Source organism: Epinephelus moara, chromosome 22, assembly GCF_006386435.1.
Source record: "Epinephelus moara isolate mb chromosome 22, YSFRI_EMoa_1.0, whole genome shotgun sequence".
Lineage (NCBI taxonomy): Eukaryota > Metazoa > Chordata > Actinopteri > Perciformes > Serranidae > Epinephelus > Epinephelus moara.
This window is the reverse complement of record NC_065527.1, coordinates 71,046-89,130: the sequence shown is the minus strand read 5'-3', so window position 1 is coordinate 89,130 and position 18,085 is coordinate 71,046. Positions and strand designations below refer to the sequence as shown.

Here is an 18,085-nt window from a genome sequence, read left to right as displayed (position 1 = left end):
ATATTATTAAATAGCAGGGTTTGTTATCATATTATTAAATACCAGGGTGTATTTTTATGTTATTAAAAACCAGGGTTTGTTACTATATTATTAAATAGTAGGGTTTGTTATCATATTATTAAATATGAGGGTTTGTTATCATATTATTAAATAGCAGGGTTTGTTATCATATTATTAAATAGCAGGGTTTGTTATCATATTATTAAATACCAGGGTTTATTATTATATTATTAAATTGTAGGTTTTATTATCATATTATTAAATAGCAGGGTTTGTTATCATAATGTTAAATAGCAGGGTTTATTATTATATTATTAAATTGTAGGTTTTATTATCATATTAAATAGCAGGGTTTGTTATCATATTATTAAATAGCAGGGTTTGTTATCATATTATTAAATACCAGGGTTTATTATTATTATATTATTAAATATCAGGGTTTATTATTATATTATTAAATAGCAGGGTTTGTTATCATATTATTAAATTCCAGGGTTTGTTATATTATTAAATAGAAGGGTTTATTATTATATTATTAAATAGCAGGGTTTATTATCATGTTATTAAATAGCAGGGTTTGTTATCATGTTGTTAAATATCAGGCTTTGTTGCTTCATTGTTTCTTATCTGTGACATCAAAGTGACATCATTCATTGATGAACGCTGAAATACAAATTCAGTTTGCAAACCGATGATATCATCTCAAAACTGAACATCAGACGGGTCACCAAGTGCGTTTAACCTCAGTAACAGGAGGAGTCCTCTGGTTCAAGACTGGTAAACCTGAGAATCATACACACCACCTGAGCACGGGGTGTGTCTGATTCAGGTGTTTCTGATTCAGGTGTGTCAGATTCAGGTGTGTCTGATTCAAGTGTGTCTGATTCTGGTGTGTCTGATTCAGGTGTTTCTGATTCAAGTGTGTCTGTTTCTGGTGTGTCTGATTCAGGTGTTTCTGATTCAGGTGTTTCTGATTCAAGTGTGTCTGATTCTGGTGTGTCTGATTCTGGTGTTTCTGCTTCAGGTGTTTCTGATTCTGGTGTTTTTGATTCAGGTGTTTCTGATTCAGGTGTTTCTGATTCTGGTGTTTCTGATTCTGGTGTTTCTGATTCAAGTGTGTCTGATTCTGGTGTGTCTGATTCAGGTGTTTCTGATTCTGGTGTTTCTCATTCTGGTGTTTCTCATTCTGGTGTGTCTGATTCAGGTGTTTGTCATTCTGGTGTGTCTGATGGAAAGTTCATCTATTCTCACAGGTATTGACCAATCGGCTGCATCCGTCTGAAACTCACCTGAACACACTGTGTGTGTGTGTGTGTGTGTGTGTGTGTGTCTGTGTCTGTGTGTTCGTCAGGCTCCAATGATTCAGCCTTCATTAAATCAACATTAAATCTGGCTGGAAGAACCCAACACGCCCCCCCCCGTCTCTGTTTCTTCTTCAGTGATGTGTGTGTGTGGTGTGTGTGTGTGTGTGTGTGTGTGTGTGTGTGTGTGTGTGTTAATCTCCAACGACCTGAGGTCAGTTTACATTCTGCTTCTCACAGAAACTTCATCTGAGGAGGAGGAAGAGGAGGGGGAGTCGCTCTTCCACACCAGCTCCCTGAGGCAGCAGGTAACCTGATTCCTCCCCCTCCAGCACACCTGTGACAACTCTCAGGTGATCTGACCTTAAAATGTCAAGGACCACAGATCTGACCTGACCGTCAGCAACTACAGGTGAACACAGGTAAAACACAGGTAAAAGCAAGTGCGTGCTACGTTGCTTCCTGTAAGCATCAGCTGAAGGATAATAATAAGTAATGATTAGCCCAATATGAAATATTGCCCATGATCAGGATTGTGTGTACACAACGATTAGCAACATGGATTTATATTAGGCCTACCTAACACAACCAGAGGTCTCGTGGCTCTGAAAAGTGCTTTCTTCTTGACCTTTTTGATTGGTCTCCCACGTAGGGCTATGTGATCATTAAAAGAATGTCCACTAACACTGACTGCTTCTTCAAGTGCCTCCATCATCAAAAAAAGCGGAAAACTAGTTGTACACTCAGAAAAATGGTTGTAACCAGCCTGGCAATCCGATTTGCCAGGCTGGTCACGCCCCCCGCCGCCCGGTATTCTTTGGAGGAGAGAGTCCCAGGTGTGTGACAGCATGAAAGCCCCCTCATCCCGGTTGATGGTGTTCCTGGCTCTCCTCCTGAGATAAATGAAAGTGAAAATTGTATGTGCAAATAAACAACAACAAGGGGGACAGTAATGCTTATTATGGTGTCCCTAAAGTGTCCATGGTGCAGTTTACTGTGAGCACTGCTGGTTCCTTCACACACTTTGGGTGAATCTTTCTATTGCTGAAGGAGCTCTCCAGAGCTTTTATCTCCTCCTGCAGAGGATGGGAGTCATTAGTCCTCAGAGATGACAGCTTGGCTGTCATCCTCCTTTCTCCCACCACCTGCACAGAGTCCAGAGAGCATCCCAGGACAGAGTATTGAGTATTGTATCTTTTAACTGCTTCAGTCTTTCAACTGGTGGCAACTCAACTCATCAAGCTGACTTAACAAATGGGCTTTTCATCAAACCTCGTTTTGGTTTTGGCAAGCATGCTTTCTTCAGAGCCTTCATGTCACCTGGCTCAACTCGCCCATCTAACGCCAGATCAGCTGATGGCAAACGCCAGATCAACAGCGGGGGATTATTAATAACTATCTGCCTGCTTTTATCTGGGGACATCCACCAGTGTCCGGGTCTTATCTGGGGACATCCACCAGTGTCCGGGTCCTTCTTCCAGCCAACAGCTACCTTTAACAGCTATCACGGATCTGCGGGATCTGCATGATCAAGCCTCTCCCAACCCTCGGATTTTACTGGACACTTTCCCTACACCTTCTCTTGCTGCTGATGCTGTCAGCGTGGATGCACTCAGTGTCAACGGTGCTACTGGGTTAGCCACACCGAGTTGTGCGGATTTCCAGCTGACGGGGGGAAGCTCTGCCAGCCTGTCCAGGCCTCCAGCTACAGCTGATCTGCCGGAGTGTGGCAGCAGATTACCTATCGCTTCTGGAGTTGGTGAGCCTGCCGTGACTGCACAAGGCCCGAAGTGTTTTTCTCTAGTTGATCGGGATAACAAGTCAGTGTTCGGCAAGAAGGGTCTTCACTTTATGCATCTTAACCTGAGGAGTCTTCTGCCCAAGATAGATGAAATCAGACAGCTTGTGCATCATTCGGAGATAGGAGTTATCTGTTTAACTGAAAGTTGGCTGGACTCTACTGTCTGTGACTCTGTAATTGCTATTTATAACTACTGCATTGTTCAGAAAGACTGAAACCGACAAGAAGGCGGGATATGTGTGCTCGTGTGCTCGGACATTGCTTTTAATGTTAGAGATGATTTAATGGGTGATATGGAATCTATGAACTCTTATGAATCTTTGGATTTTCTGCTTTCTAATCACACGGACTCTGTGAGCAGGGAGCTCATTCTAATTGGGGACATGAACACTAATGTCTCCAATGCTGCTCACCCCTCTGTTAAAGTGCTGAACTTGTGCTCGTCCTTTGGGTTGAAACAGCTGATTAATCAACCGACCAGAGTCTGTGAATCATCCGAGAGCATTATTGACCTTATTTTAGTATCTGACAATGCTTTAATTTCTCAGAGTGGATCTATTGCTTATGGTATCAGTGATCATTACATTATTTTCTGTATCAGAAAAATGGGGAAAGTTACTTTTAAGTCTCATAAATCTGTGTTAGCCAGGTCCCTCAAGAAATACTCTGCTGATAGTTTTAAAGAGCTTATTACTGCTTTGGACTGGTCTCCTGTATTGTCTTGCAAGTGTGTTGATAAAGCGTGGGAGGTTTTTAAGTCCAAGTTCCTCCAGGCTGTCAATTCTGTTGCTCCCCTCAGGAAAGTTAAGGTTAAGCAGCAGTCCAGTCCTTGGTTTGATAGTGACATTCAGGAATCTATTAAAGCCAGGGATAAAGCCCTTCAAAAATATCATTGGTCAAACGCCCTGGAGCAGGGGTGGCCAACCCGCGGCTCGCGAGCCGCATACGGCTCTTTGCCTATTAGTGTGCGGCTCTTCGATCCATTAATTAAAACCATCGGCGTGCGGCTCTTCTGTCATAAAAAAATCAATTTATTGTTATGAGTGCGTATGGCCCTTTAAGAAATGTAACAGGCTTAAGTGGAGCGAGTGAGAGAGAGGAGTGCGCACAGGCAGGTGAGAGGGTGTGGAGTTCGGGAGGAATGCAGGACTGCAGGGCGGTGGCGATATCGCACAACAAAAAATGTCAGGGCAGAAATGCGTGTCTTTGTGTGTGTGTGCGTATGTGGAGAGAGTATGAGAGAGGGAGAGACTGTGTGTGGATGTGTGTGGAGTAGTGTTGCACGGTATACTGGTACCAACGGTAGACCGCAGTAGGCTGCTACTTAAACACCACGGTACATGACATGGTGCCACTACTGTGGGATAAGTTCAAAGTCCAATCAAAGGAGGGTGAGTGTCCATGCGCTGGCCAATAATGGCCATAGTGCTCCGCGGCGCAAGATAATGGCTTACCGGCGCCCGAGAAGCCCGGCTCCAGGTGAATAAATTGGCGTCATGACTGCTCAGAAATACCTGAACAGCCGAGCCGTGGCGGCACACAGGTATGTGGCGTGTCAGAGGAGAAACGAGCCGTTCACATTTCTCTCTGTGTGGCAGGTAACGGTCCACAAACCTCACCGCACTTTAGGGACTGTTCTTTACTTATGAAGGGACTGTTCTTTACTTGTCAGGGGAGGAGGGTGGCTGGTTGATTTTTATTTTATTTATTTATTTTATTTTGATCCCCCCTATGTTAATCACTTATTGATGCTGTTTTTGAAGTATGAATAAGTCAATAAGTAATTTATTCCATTGAAATATCATTGATGTATTATAGAAAAGTGATTTATCTTTTTATAAATGACAAAAGGCACATCTGCCTCATTTTTGCTGTGGTATCCTGATACTACTCAGAACCATGATACTTTCACTGGTATCGTACCGTGGATCCCAATTTTGGTACCGTGACAACACTAATCTGGAGAGAGTATGAGAGTGGGAAAGACTGTGTGGATGTGTGTGGAGAGAGTGGGAGAGGGAGAGACTGTGGGTGTGGAGAGGGGACGGAGTAAGACAGTATGAGAGGGAGAGACTGTGTTTGTGTGTATCTCTATTCATGGTTATTCATTTGTGTGTGAGATAAATAAATCTGGCTTTGAAAATTGGAAATGTATGGATTTTGATTTTATGTCATTTCGTGTTTGTGTGAGAGAGGGAGTGCGTTTGTAAGCACATGTGTATGATGTGGCTCTTTGTACTACCACGGTAATTTTTGTGGCTCTTGGTCTCTGACTGGTTGGCCACCCCTGCCCTGGAGGATTTTATCTTGTTTAAGGAATTGAGGAATGAAATGCAGGGGCTCATTAGGAAGGCTAAAATGGACCATTACAAAGTTAAAATCTCAGACAATATGAACAACCCAAAGAAACTATGGAAATCCTTTAATGAATTGGGGTCCGGTAATTCAAATAACAATAAAGCTACTAACATCAGGCTTAATATAAATAATGAGCTGGTTTTTAATAAACATCAGGTGGCCAATTATTTTAATAACCATTTTACATCTGTAGCCAAAAAACTGGTTCTTAAATTACCCCCTCTTCCTGGCTTATTTGGGATTGATCGAGTCAAGTCTTTTTATGCCAATTTAGGAGTTTCTAAAAATTCCTTCTCTTTAAAAAGGGTCACAGTGGAGGTGATGGCAAAGAGACTTCTCTTTAAAAAGGGTCACAGTGGAGGTGATGGCAAAGAGACTCTCTGAACTTAAATGTTCTAAGGCAACTGGTCTTGACAGGATATCTCCTCTTTCCTTATAGCCCCCTGCATCTCACACATTTTTAACCTTTCTGTTGATTTCATCACACCTGGTGACATCACTTCCTGTATGTGTGATACAGGTGTTATACATGTTTACAAATACTATGTATGATCACATACATGTGTGTGACTTTCAGCTTATACTAATACTAAAAAAAAACTATTGATTACAGATCAATATGTGTGATCGGTTATTGATCATAGATCAATATGTGTGATCAGTTATTGTTTACAGATCAATGTGTGTGATCTGTTATTGATAACAGATCAATTTGTGTGATCAGTTATTGATTACAGATCAATTTGTATGATCAGGTTTTGATTACAGATCAATATGTGTGATCATATATATGATCAGTTATTGATTACAGATCAGTAGAAACAATAAAGACTCAGACAGTTTTTGACAGTTTAAACTTTATTAGCAGTTCCTCTGTGAAAAAAACTCTAATGATTGTAAACCATGAACACACACAGGTCAGAGGGACAGTGGGACAGATGGACAGGTGGACAGTAGGACAGATGGACAGGTGGACGGTAGGACAGATGGACAGGCGGACAGTAGGACAGATGGACAGGTGGACAGTAGGACAGGTGGATAGTGCGACAGGTAGGTGGACCAGTGGACAGCTTAGAGGACATACACATGGAGATGCAGATGGTCACTTTGGTGAAGGACAGATATTTTTTAAACCACACTCAGTTTGAAGAAAAACAGAAACAACCAATCAGGAAGCGGGGGGGGGGGGATCAGAGGGGAAGGGGTCAGAGCAACAGGAAGCTGAAGGTCCAAGTTTAGTTGCAGATAAAGGTGGAGTCGTTTTGTTGTTGTTGTTGCTGTCATTGTCATAGCAACTGTTGTCCACTGTGGGCATGGCTCTGAGGGGACAAAACACAAACAGTTATTGAGAACGTCTGATGTACGTTTCTGACTCTGTCTCTGTACTATGTTTCTGATTCTGTCCCTGTACGATGTTTCTGACTCTGTCTATGTACAATGTTTCTATACAATGTCTCTGTACGATGATGTTTCTGCCTCTGTCTCTGTACAATGTTTCTGTACAATGTCTCTGTACGATGGTTTTGACTCTGTCTTTGGAAGATGTTACTGACTCTGTCTCTGTATGATGTTTCTGTACAATGTCTCTGTACGATGTTTCTGTACAATGTCTCTGTACGATGTTTCTGACTCTGTCTCTATATGATGTTTCTGACTCTGTCTCTGGAAGATGTTTCTGACTCTGTCTCTGTACTATGTTTCTGATTCTGTCTCTGTACGATGTTTCTGACTCTGTCTATGTACAATGTCTCTGTACAATGTTTCTGTATGATGATGTTTCTGACTCTGTCTCTGTACGATGTTTATGTACGATGCTGTTTCTGACTCTGTCTCTGTACGATGTTTCTGACTCTGTCTCTGTACGATGTTTCTGTACAATGTCTCTGTACGATGGTTTTGACTCTGTCTCTGGAAGATGTTACTGACTCTGTCTCTGTATGATGTTTCTGATTCTGTCTCTGTATGATGTTTCTGACTCTGCCTCTGTATGATGTTTCCGACTGTCTCTGTAATATGTTTCTGTACGATGTCTCTGTATGATGTCTCTGTATGATGATTCTGACTGTCTCTGTACAATGTTTCTGACTGTCTATGTACTATGTCTCTGACTCTGTCTCAGTCTGATGTTTCTGACTCCGTCTCAGTCTGATGTTTTTGACTCTGTCTCTGTATGATGTTTCTGACTCTGTCCCTGTACAATGTTTCTGACTCTCTCTCTGAACGATGTTTCTGACTCTGTGTCTGTATGATGTTTCTGACGTTGTACGATGTCTCTGACTCTGTCTCTGTATGATGTTTCTGACTCTTTCTCTATATGATGTTTCTGAATCTCTCTGTACGATGTTTCTGACTCTGCCTCGTATGATGTTTCTGACTCTCTCTCTGTACGATGTTTCTGACTCTGTCTCTGTATGGTGTTTCTGACTCTGTCCCTGTACGATGTTTCTGACTCTGTCTCTGAACGATGTTTCTGACTCTGTCTCTGTATGATGTTTCTGACTCTCTCTGTACGATGTTTCTGTCTCTGTCTCTGTATGATGTTTCTGTAAAATGTCTCTGTACGATGTTTCTGACTCTGTCTCTGTATGATGTTTCTGACTCTGTACGATGTCTCTGACTCTCTCTCTGTACAATGTTTCTGACTCTGTCTCTGTATGATATTTCTGACTCTCTCTCTGAACGATGTCTCTGACTCTGTCTCTGTACGATGTTTCTGACTCTCTCTCTGAACGATGTTTCTGACTCTGTCTCTGTATGATATTTCTGACTCTCTCTCTGTACAATGTTTCTGACTCTGTCTCTGTATGATGTTTCTGACTCTGTTTCTGACTCTGCCTCTGAACGATGTTTGTGACTCTGTCTTTGTCTGTTTCTGACTCTGTCACTGTTTGATGTCTCTGACTCTGTCTCTCAACGATGTTTCTGACTCTGTCTGTTTCTCACTCTGTCTCTGTACGATGTCTCTGGCTCTTTTTCTGTATGATGTCTCTGTCTCTGTACGATGTCTCTGACTCTGTCTCTGTACGATGTTTCTGACCCTGTCTCTGTATGATGTCTCAAACTCTGTCTCAGTCTGATGCTTCTGACTCTGTCTCAGTCTGATGTTTCTGACTCTGTCTCTTTACGATGTTTCTGACTGTCTCTGTACGATGTCTCTGTCTCTGTACGATGTCTCTGACTGTCTGATGTTTCTGACTCTGTCTCTGTACGATGTTTCTGACTCTGTCTCTGTACAATGTTTCTGACTCTGTCTCAGTCTGATGTTTCTGACTCTGTCTCAGTACGATCTTTCTGACTCTATACAATGTCTCTGACTCTGTCTCTGTATGATGTCTCGGGACAATTTTTCTGACTCTGCTCTTGCATGATGTTTCTGACTCTGTCTCTGTCTGATGTTTCTCACTCTGTCTCTGTATGATGTCTCTGTTTGATGTTTCTGACTCTGTCTCTGTCTGATTTCTCTGACTCTCTTTCTGTATGATGTCGCTGTTTGATGTTTCTGACTCTCTCTGTACGATATCTCTGACTATGTCTCTGAACGATGTTTCTGACTCCGTCTTTGTCTGTTTCTGATTCTGTCTGTACATTCCTGACTCTGTCTCTGTACAATGTCTCTGTCTCCGTACGATGTCTCTGACTCTGTCCCTGTATGATGTTTCTGACTGTCTCTGTACAATGTCTCTGTCTCTGTATGATGTTATTTCTGACTGTCTCTTGTCACCACTGTTTGTTCCCAGTGTATCTGAAAGCATCACAGGAATCCACAGACTGCAGGTCTATTTAATGTTTACGTAGATGGGACTCCACCTGCATCTGATGTTAAGTCCTAAACATTTGTTGCCCTGGGTTACGGCTAGTGTGTGATGTTACCTGGAGGTGGTGAGTGTCCACAGTTCATCAGCGGAGTGTCTAATTCGCTGCTGAAAGAAAGAAAGAAAGAAAGAAAGAAAGAAACAGTTAATCTTCCTGGTTTGTAAAATAAAAACTAAACTGTAGAGTCATTGTGTCTTCATGAGGCCTTCACATCTCTAACTGTCAGATTGAATTGTTCGTCAAGGCCGAAGGTTGCCAACAAACACCGAGAACACTGGACCGAAATATTCTGATGGTGTTTCTGAAAGTTACGACTGGTTCTGATGTTTGATTGGCCATGAGATGGTATGAACTTTACCGTTTGTCGTGGAAGAGGTGGAATCATCTGGTTGGTCCGATTGGTCTGGTTGGTCAGCAGATGGTGCTGCAGCGACAAACAACACAAACAATCAGAAGTCACTTTTTCTTCGGCTACAACTCCGGTTCTGTGAGATATGATCTTGGGTCTGTTTGGATCGGCTTATTGTTTCAGCTTTTCGGCTTCTGAATTCTTCGCATTGGAATTTTCTAATTACTAGATTAACCTAGATTACTTTAATTTTTCAACCTCTGACTTAAGTCTTTTTCCCCTTATTCTTAGGACTTTAATTTCTTGTGGTCTTTGGATTCTTCACCTGAGTTCCATCTTATCTCTTGAATTCTAGACCTTTACCACCAAATTCTTCTTCAGCTCAATCTTTGATGTCTTGAAGAATTATTCATCTCCATTTCTACATTTTCCATCCTGACCTTTATTTTTTAAATCATCTGATATCTAAAGTCTGGATCTCTAAAACCTTTGAGATTCTTTAAAATAAAGTACAAGAACTCTTTGTTTATCTTTGTTTTTGTTCTTTGTTTTGTCCCCATATTTCTTGATCCTATTGATTATGTTCTTTGTCTTTTGACAACTTTGTCTAGATAATTTAGCCTCTGAATTCTAAAAACACTCTAAAATTAAGTCCACATGAACTCTGAATTCTCACGTCAGAGTTTTTCTGGATGATCTGAACTCTGACCTGTGCTGGTTTACCTTCAGTGGAGGTGGGAGTTCCTGGACTTTGCTGCTGGGACTCATCAGGATCTGACGTTGCAGAGTCGTCCTGCCCATCATCCTCAGAGATGAGAGTTTCTGGACTTTGCTTCTCAGACTCATCGTGATCCATCATTACAGAGTCATCCAACCCATCATTCTCAGAGATGGGAGTTTCTGGATCTTGCTGCTCGGACTCATCAGGTTCCGACATCTCAGAGTCATCCTGCCCATCATCCTCAGAGACCTCAGTTTCCTGACTTGGCTCAGAGTCATCAGTATCTAACTTTGCAGAGTTGTCCTCAACCTCCTCGTCATTGTTACCGCCGTCAGAGTCACTGCTGTCTGGATTTTCAGTTTCAGTGTCGTCAGCGTCAGCGTCAGCCTGGCTGTCATCGCTAGACGGTTCAGTCATGACTTCATCAGTGCCTGTGCTGTCATTTGTCTCTTCGGTGTTGCCCTCCTCTGAGGTCACGCCCCCCCCCTCCTCTTTTACTTCTGCCTCCTCTTTGGAATCCCCATTGTCCTCATTAATAGCCTCCTCACTCTCTTTCTCTGCCCCCTCCTCCTGGCTCTCATCATCTACCTGGCTGTTGTCACTGGTCTGGCTAATGTCATCGGCCATGCTATCTTCATTGGCCTGGCTGTTGTCATCTACCTGGCTGTTGTCATTGGCTTGGCTGTTGTCATTGCCCTGGCTGTCGTCATCAGTCTGGCTGTTGTCATCTGTCTGGCTGTGGTCATCGGTCTGGCTGTGGTCATTGGTCTGGCTATTGTCATTAGCCTGGCTATTTTCATTGGCCTGGCTGTTGTCATCGGTCTGGCTGTCGTCATCGGTCTGGCTATCGTCATTAGCCTGGCTATTGTCATTAGCCTGGCTGTTGTCATTAGCCTGGCTGTTGTCATTGCCCTGGCTGTTGTCATTGGCCTGGGTAATGTCATCGGTCTGGCTGTCTTCATCGGTCTGGCTATCATCATTAGCCTGGCTGTTGTCATCAGTCTGGCTGTCGTCATCGGTCTGGCTATCGTCATTAGCCTGGCTGTTGTCATTGCCCTGGCTGTTGTCATTGCCCTGGCTATCGTCATCTGCCTGGCTGTTGTCATTACCCTGGCTAATGTCATCGGCCTGGCTGTCATCATCGGCCTCGCTGTTGTCATTGATCTGGCTGTTGTTACCATTATCTTCAGAGACAAGGTCAGAGTCAGCATCATTTGAGTCAACATCACTTCCAGCTGTGTTGTTCTCTGAGGATTTAAGAAGTTTATTGGTGATTCATTATTGCTCTGATGGATCAGAGAAATGACAAATCTGTGGTTGGACTTTAGGGTTAGAAAGAAATGTTTATTCTCACCCTCTGTGTCCTCTGTCATGGAATCGTCTCCGTTACTACGGTCTAAAAACAAAGACAATTCAAACCAATTCAAATTATACAATGTACAGAAGCAGGACTTCCTGATGTAGTAGTCACGAATCAAACCACAGATACACTAACCTTGTGAACCTGCTCCAGGTTCCTCAGTCGGATCTGAAACAGACAGTCGAGTCAGGTTTGTGTTTATAGAACATTTAAACAACCAAAGTTCTGCACGAGTTAGCGTGAAGTCCGACTCTGCCTTGGAGGGCAGATGTCCTAAAAAAACATTGACGTTATACTAAAGTCAAAAAAGGAAGAAAGGCATCAGAAGCTTGAACAGTGTCTCCGTAATCAGCAGGTCCTGTGGAGACAAATCAACATTTTGTATGATGTATGTACAGTCACATGTCATAAACATCAGATAAAAGCAGTAGAGTGGGTAGAAGTTGCTTTCATGAAGAGGTTTTGAATTCTGCTTCACCTGCTGCACCCCGACCTGCGAACCATTCTTATGCCTACTGGTGTACACCCCCTCAGGTAACGCTCCCCTCCCAAAGGTGATGAGACATGGGGAAGGTTGACACCAGCAGGCCGACCAGCAAAGCACCTCAGTACCTCCATCAGCAGCATCATTCCTTTTCCAGATTTCTCTGAACAATACGCAGCCATTGACCTCGTCATGACTCTTGTCCATTTCACAGGTCATGAGTTCTGCACTCTAAACCAGACCTTTCTGAATCCCTTTCTATGCCCTACGTTGGATCCTTACTGAGAACAACCAACTCCAAGTTCTTTATCTTGATTTTTCTCATCCTCCTCCCTTCCACGCCATGGCCTTACCACAAGGTTTCTCAGAACTCAGTGTTCCTCTTTCTGCAGAGAAGACCTTAGGTCCTTGAACCTCCCACAGAGTTCTTACAGATCAGCCTGAACTGCCTCCCTCAAACTATCTTCTTGCAGACAGATGCATCCAATGCCAGTTGCTAACCCGTCTCATTCGCCTCAGTTAACTCATATCGACAATCTGTCAAATGCAGCCTTTCTGTCCAACCTCCTGACTGAAGCAGCAGCCCCGCCCGCCCCCTTCCCCCAGTAATTCTTTACCTATATTACATGATGTAGTAGTACCTTACCTATACTTCATGATGTACTAGTACTGTTATGACTGTGGTCATTTACTTGGTTGTTTATGTTGTCTGTACTGACGGCTCTCTCTCTCCTCCCCTCTTCTGCAGTAGCAATCAGCCTGCCTGTGTGTGTGCGATGAGCTGCAGGTGTGTGTGATTCCCCAATCAACCACGTGATCGGATTGCTGCCACTGATTGGCTGACTGCTCAGTTTTAAACTCCACCTGATGCTGGCCTTCAGCCTCTCACTCTCCCCATTCCCAACATGACAGCAGCCGGTATTCTGTGTATGATCTTGTGTGTTGCAGTAGCATTTTTGATTTAGAGCATCTGCCTGTAGAAGCTGTAAACTTGAACTTTAGTTTTGTGTGTTAAAGCTACCTGTGACTGTGGTTAGAACAGCTTATCGTAAGCGTTGTAAATATTGTAAATAATCTTGCTCAATTCAGTAGCAACCTTAAAGTAGGAGGGAGAAGCCATTTTTGTTGATCCCTTTTTCTCCTGTTTATTTCAGTTGGGAGGTAGGTTAGTTTAATTTTCTTTTGTTTCCACATTTATTTTCTGACAGGTAAGGCAGAGATCTGGATTTAGTTGTTTTGTTTGTTGTTTTTGGCATTGCTCCTCTCTGAAACTATAAAAAAACCCCCTGCTACTTTGAACTTTTGACATGGAAGTTGGCTGACCTTCTAGGGAGTGGGAAGAGCAGGGGCACTTTATCATGTGTGGTCCAGGTGCCCCAAGGCCTGGGTCATAACAGTACCTTACCTATGATAATAATAATAATAATAATAATAATGATAATACATTTTATTTATAATACACTTTACATTCCGGGGGAATCTCAAAGTGCTTTAAAACAAATGATAAAAACAACAGTGTAGTACAATGAACTACAATTAAAACAGAAGAAGGCACTCAAAATGATACAAAAGAAAAGAACACGTGATCAAAGCATTCATCAGTACACGGGATATATAAGGATAAAAGTGACATGAAAAAAAGAGGTCGAGGGTTCCGGTGACGTCATCACCCTGAATGGCAGCCTAGAGTAACAGCTCCCTTGTGAAAATAGTTATTTCGCCCCGTTAGACCGTCAAATACCAGATTCTCAGATATTACTTGAACGAAAAAGAGGGGCAAGAATGGGGAAGAAGAGAGGAAACAGAGGAAACACCGTTGCAGAGCCTGCAAATGAGGAAAACGCGGCGTCGGCGAACAGCTCTCCGGCAAGGTCACAAGATGGCGGAGCTAATGCTAATCCTCGCTCAAAGGTTGAGCCCAAGTTTTGAAGGAGATTCGGGACTTCCGAAAAGACACAAAAGAACAGCTGAATGATATTAAATCCGAGCTCACCAACGTTAACCAAAAAATAGCGGAGGCAGAGGAACGAATTGAAAAGGTGGAGGACCGGGTTCAAAACGTGGAGCAGGTGTTGAACAAAATGATAAAAGTCATACATCAGCAAGAAAACAAACTACTCGACCATGAAGGGAGATCCCGACGGGAGAATTTAAGGATATACAATGTTCCCGAAGGAGCCGAGGGGTCGTCCATGGTTGAGTTTGTGGAGAAATTACTGCGGGACACACTGGAGATCCCCCCGACCACGGACCTTGACATCGAGAGGGCGCACCGCGCGCTGGCGCCAAGACCCGCCGGAGACAGGGAAGACAAGCCCCGGTCAATACTAGTCAAATTCCTCCGCTACAGGCTTAAAGAAGAGATTTTGCGCAAGGCTTGGGGAAAGAAGAAGGTTTTTCTGAATGGGAGGCTGATATACTTTGACCAGGATTACCCCCCAGCAGTCCTGCAGAAGAGGAAAGAATATGCTGAAGCGAAGCGAGTGTTAAAGCAGAGAAATATCCGCTTCCAGACTCCGTTCCCGGCTAAACTACGAGTGTTTTATGAGGACGGGACGCAGCTGTATCAGACAGCAGAGGAGGCGACCAGAGACATGAAGCACAGAGGGCTGCCAGTCAGCGTGATTACACCGAGGGAGAGCCTGGCTGATCAGCTGTCCTGCTCTGCTTGGGAAACAGTGGGAAGACCGAGCCGGCAGGGGACAGGTGAGGAGCGAGAGAAAACCATCAGGGAGAGACTGCAAGTCTTCAGGAGATAATCCTCGCCCTCTCCAGAGGACCTATAAGTCTTGACTGACTTTTTAAAGTGTCGGTAAGCTAAACAGAACCTAAAAAGGGTGATGCTATATTCACCCCAAGACATTTGCATTTATACATTTTCCCCAGTTGGATGAGAATATATACAGACGAGGGATACATCTGTGTAATGAACAGAGATTTTTTTTCTCTTTTTTCCGAGTGCCATGGTGGGGGCCCTCAGCCCATAGGTGGGAGAGGCTTTCCCCCAGAGCTAGACGTTTTATCTAGCTTAGCCCAGGGTCATTTACTAGAGACCCCAGCCTTGGAATCACACTTCTTTTTCTCTTTATTTCTTATTATGTTCTGTGTTCTTGTGTGTTCTGGGAGTAGATCTGTTAAGTTTCATTTTACTTACTCTGTTGGTACACTTACAAGTAAATACACATGGCTAGTGACAAAGTAAAATTCGTTTCGTTTAATGTTAATGGGCTGTTGAATCCAATCAAACGTAATAAAATCTTATCTAAGGTGAGGACAGAACAAGCCCACATAGTGTATCTACAGGAGACCCACTTGACTGACAAGGAGCATGTAAAATTAAAGAGAATGGGCTTCACTAATTTGTTTTTTTCTTCATATAAATCAGGACATAGGAGAGGAGTTGCTATCCTCATCTCAAATAAGCTAAATTTTGAAAAAGTATTGGAATTTGGTGATAAGGAGGGTAGATTTATTTTAGTAAAGGGAAAGATAGATGGGAATTCAATTACCTTATTGAACGTTTATGCACCCCCTGGAAGTGATATTAGTTTCTTCCAAAAAATCACTAATACTATGGTAAGAGAAACAGAAGGTCTTTAGGTCTGTGGTGGGGATTTAAATATACATCTGCAGCCAAAATTGGACTCATCTAGTAGAAAAACTCATGATACTAAGTCCCTATATAAGAAAGTAAACACACTTTTTGAGGAAGTGGGTTTAATTGACATATGGCGAGACCTTTTCCCTGACAGAAGGGATTATACTCACTATTCTGTTCCCCACTCTCTTTATACAAGAATAGATTATTTTCTAACATTTGGGAAGGATAAAGATAAAATACATACTTGTGGAATTGGGACAATAGATCTAAGTGACCATGCACCAATATACTTAACTGTTGATTTTAATCTGCGGGCAAAAAATAATACATGGAAACTAAACTCAAGTCTGCTGAATGACCCGTCCTTTAAGGCACAAATTAAATATGAAATTAGTCTCTTCTTAGAGTTCAATGATACTGGAGAGGTCTCACCTCCCATGTTATGGGACACCTTGAAAGCTGTTTTAAGAGGGAAAATTATAGCAATATCTTCATTTAAGAAAAAAAATAAGAATAAAAAATCAGATGACTTAAAAAACAAGCTAAAGGAATTAGAAAGAAAACATAAATTAGATTTGGCACAGGATACATTAAGGGAAATTAGAAATATTAGGAATGAAATTAATAGTTTGGCCACACAAGAAATCAAAAAAAGCCTAATGTTTCTGAAACAGAGACACTACGAAGGTGGCTCTAAGTCTATGAAAATACTGGCCTGGAAACTGAAAAAAAAAAGATAGCGGAAAACACAATTCATAAAATCTTACAGGCCAATATCTGTTCTGAATGTAGATTATAAACTATTTACCTCCATCATGGCCAAACGATTAGAAGAGTTCTTACCAACATTGATACATAATGATCAAACAGGTTTTATACATCAACGTCAAACACAAGACAATATAAGAAAGACACTACATATTATGGATCATATACAAAGAAATAAAATTGAAGCAATTGTTATAAGTGTAGATGCTGAAAAGGCCTTTGATTCGGTCAATTGGAATTTTCTTTACAGAGTTTTACATAGATTTGGTTTCCATGATACAATTATTAAAACCATACAGGCACTATATGACAATCCTACTGCTAGGATTAAAATCAATGGGTATCTATCAGATAGTTTTACCCTAGAAAGGGGCTCTAGACAGGGTTGTGCATGGTCACCACTACTCTTCGCATTATATCTGGAGCCACTAGCTCAGTGCATTAGACAAAATAAAGACATCAAGGGAATTATTATTAAAGGGAGAGAATATAAACTGGCCTGCTACGCGGACGACATTTTGGTCTACCTCGGGCACCCAACATACTCCCTTCCTAAATTAATGCAATCATTTGAACAGTATGGTCAATTATCAGGGTACAAAATCAATATAGGTAAAACCCAGTCACTCTCATATAATTATAGCCCACCAGGAGAAATCATAAGCAGTTACCCCTTGGCATGGCAAACAGAGTCCTTTAAATACTTGGGCATCAACTTACCAAAAGATCTTACAAAATTATCAGAACACAACTATTTACCCATACATAAAAAAATAAAAGATGACATAACACGATGGAACTTAATTCCTTTCTTTAGCCTTAGTTCAAGAATTGACTCCATTAAAATGAATATACTGCCAAAACTGTTGTATTTATTTCAAACCCTGCCAATAGAGATTAACCAAAACCAGTTTAATGAGTGGGACAAAATGCTATCCAGGTATATATGGCAAAGTAAAAGGCCAAGGGTTCGCCTCAAAACTTTACAGCTGGCCAAACAAAAGGGAGGATGGGGCTTACCTTATTTCAGACATTATTATTTTGCAGCGCAGATGAGAGCAGTGATATGCTGGTGCAACCCGTCATATGTTGCTCAATGGAAAAACATTGAAGAAAAAATGCCCTCCATCCCCATACAAGCAATCTTAGCTGATAACAACATAGAAACGTACATAAATAACATCGATAACCCATGGGTGAAATGGACCCTTAAAGTGTGGAAAACTATCATAAAGGAACACAAACTCGAGAATGATATTACAGCTCTTAAATGGTGTGCCTATGATTCAGAGTTTACACCTAATAAGAGCTGCTCCTGTCGTCTAATGACAGACATGCGTATCTAATGGCAGTGGCCTGACGTGCTGACGTATTGCGGTAAGCGAGTTGTGTCATTTCCGGTGTTTCTGTGACAGCGTCTCTGTACTGCTCTGGTGAATTCTGCTAGCCTGTTTTCTCACTACAGTTGCTTTAACGTCTACTTCAAGTCTTAACCCACACTGGTTCTGTTTAAGCACTTATAGCTCTCC

General features: G+C 42.2%; 1 protein-coding gene across 3 annotated transcripts in view; it reads right to left on the bottom strand.

The window, feature by feature from the left end:
- Positions 1–6,637: 6,637 nt before the first annotated feature.
- LOC126384195 (clumping factor A-like) overlaps positions 6,638–18,085 on the bottom strand; it is a 39,668-nt gene continuing 28,220 nt past the window's right edge. For 2 of the 3 annotated variants that reach the window (XM_050035150.1, XM_050035152.1), the window contains 6 exons: positions 11,839–11,871; positions 11,698–11,739; positions 10,346–11,590; positions 9,632–9,697; positions 9,331–9,380; positions 6,638–6,779 (listed from right to left, as the gene is read on the bottom strand). In XM_050035150.1, coding sequence (XP_049891107.1) covers positions 9,370–9,380; positions 9,632–9,697; positions 10,346–11,590; positions 11,698–11,739; positions 11,839–11,871 — 1,397 coding nt within the window. In that variant the 3' untranslated portion in view covers positions 6,638–6,779; positions 9,331–9,369. The remainder of the gene's footprint in view (positions 6,780–9,330; positions 9,381–9,631; positions 9,698–10,345; positions 11,591–11,697; positions 11,740–11,838; positions 11,872–18,085) is intronic. The other variant, XM_050035151.1, reaches the window with a different exon arrangement.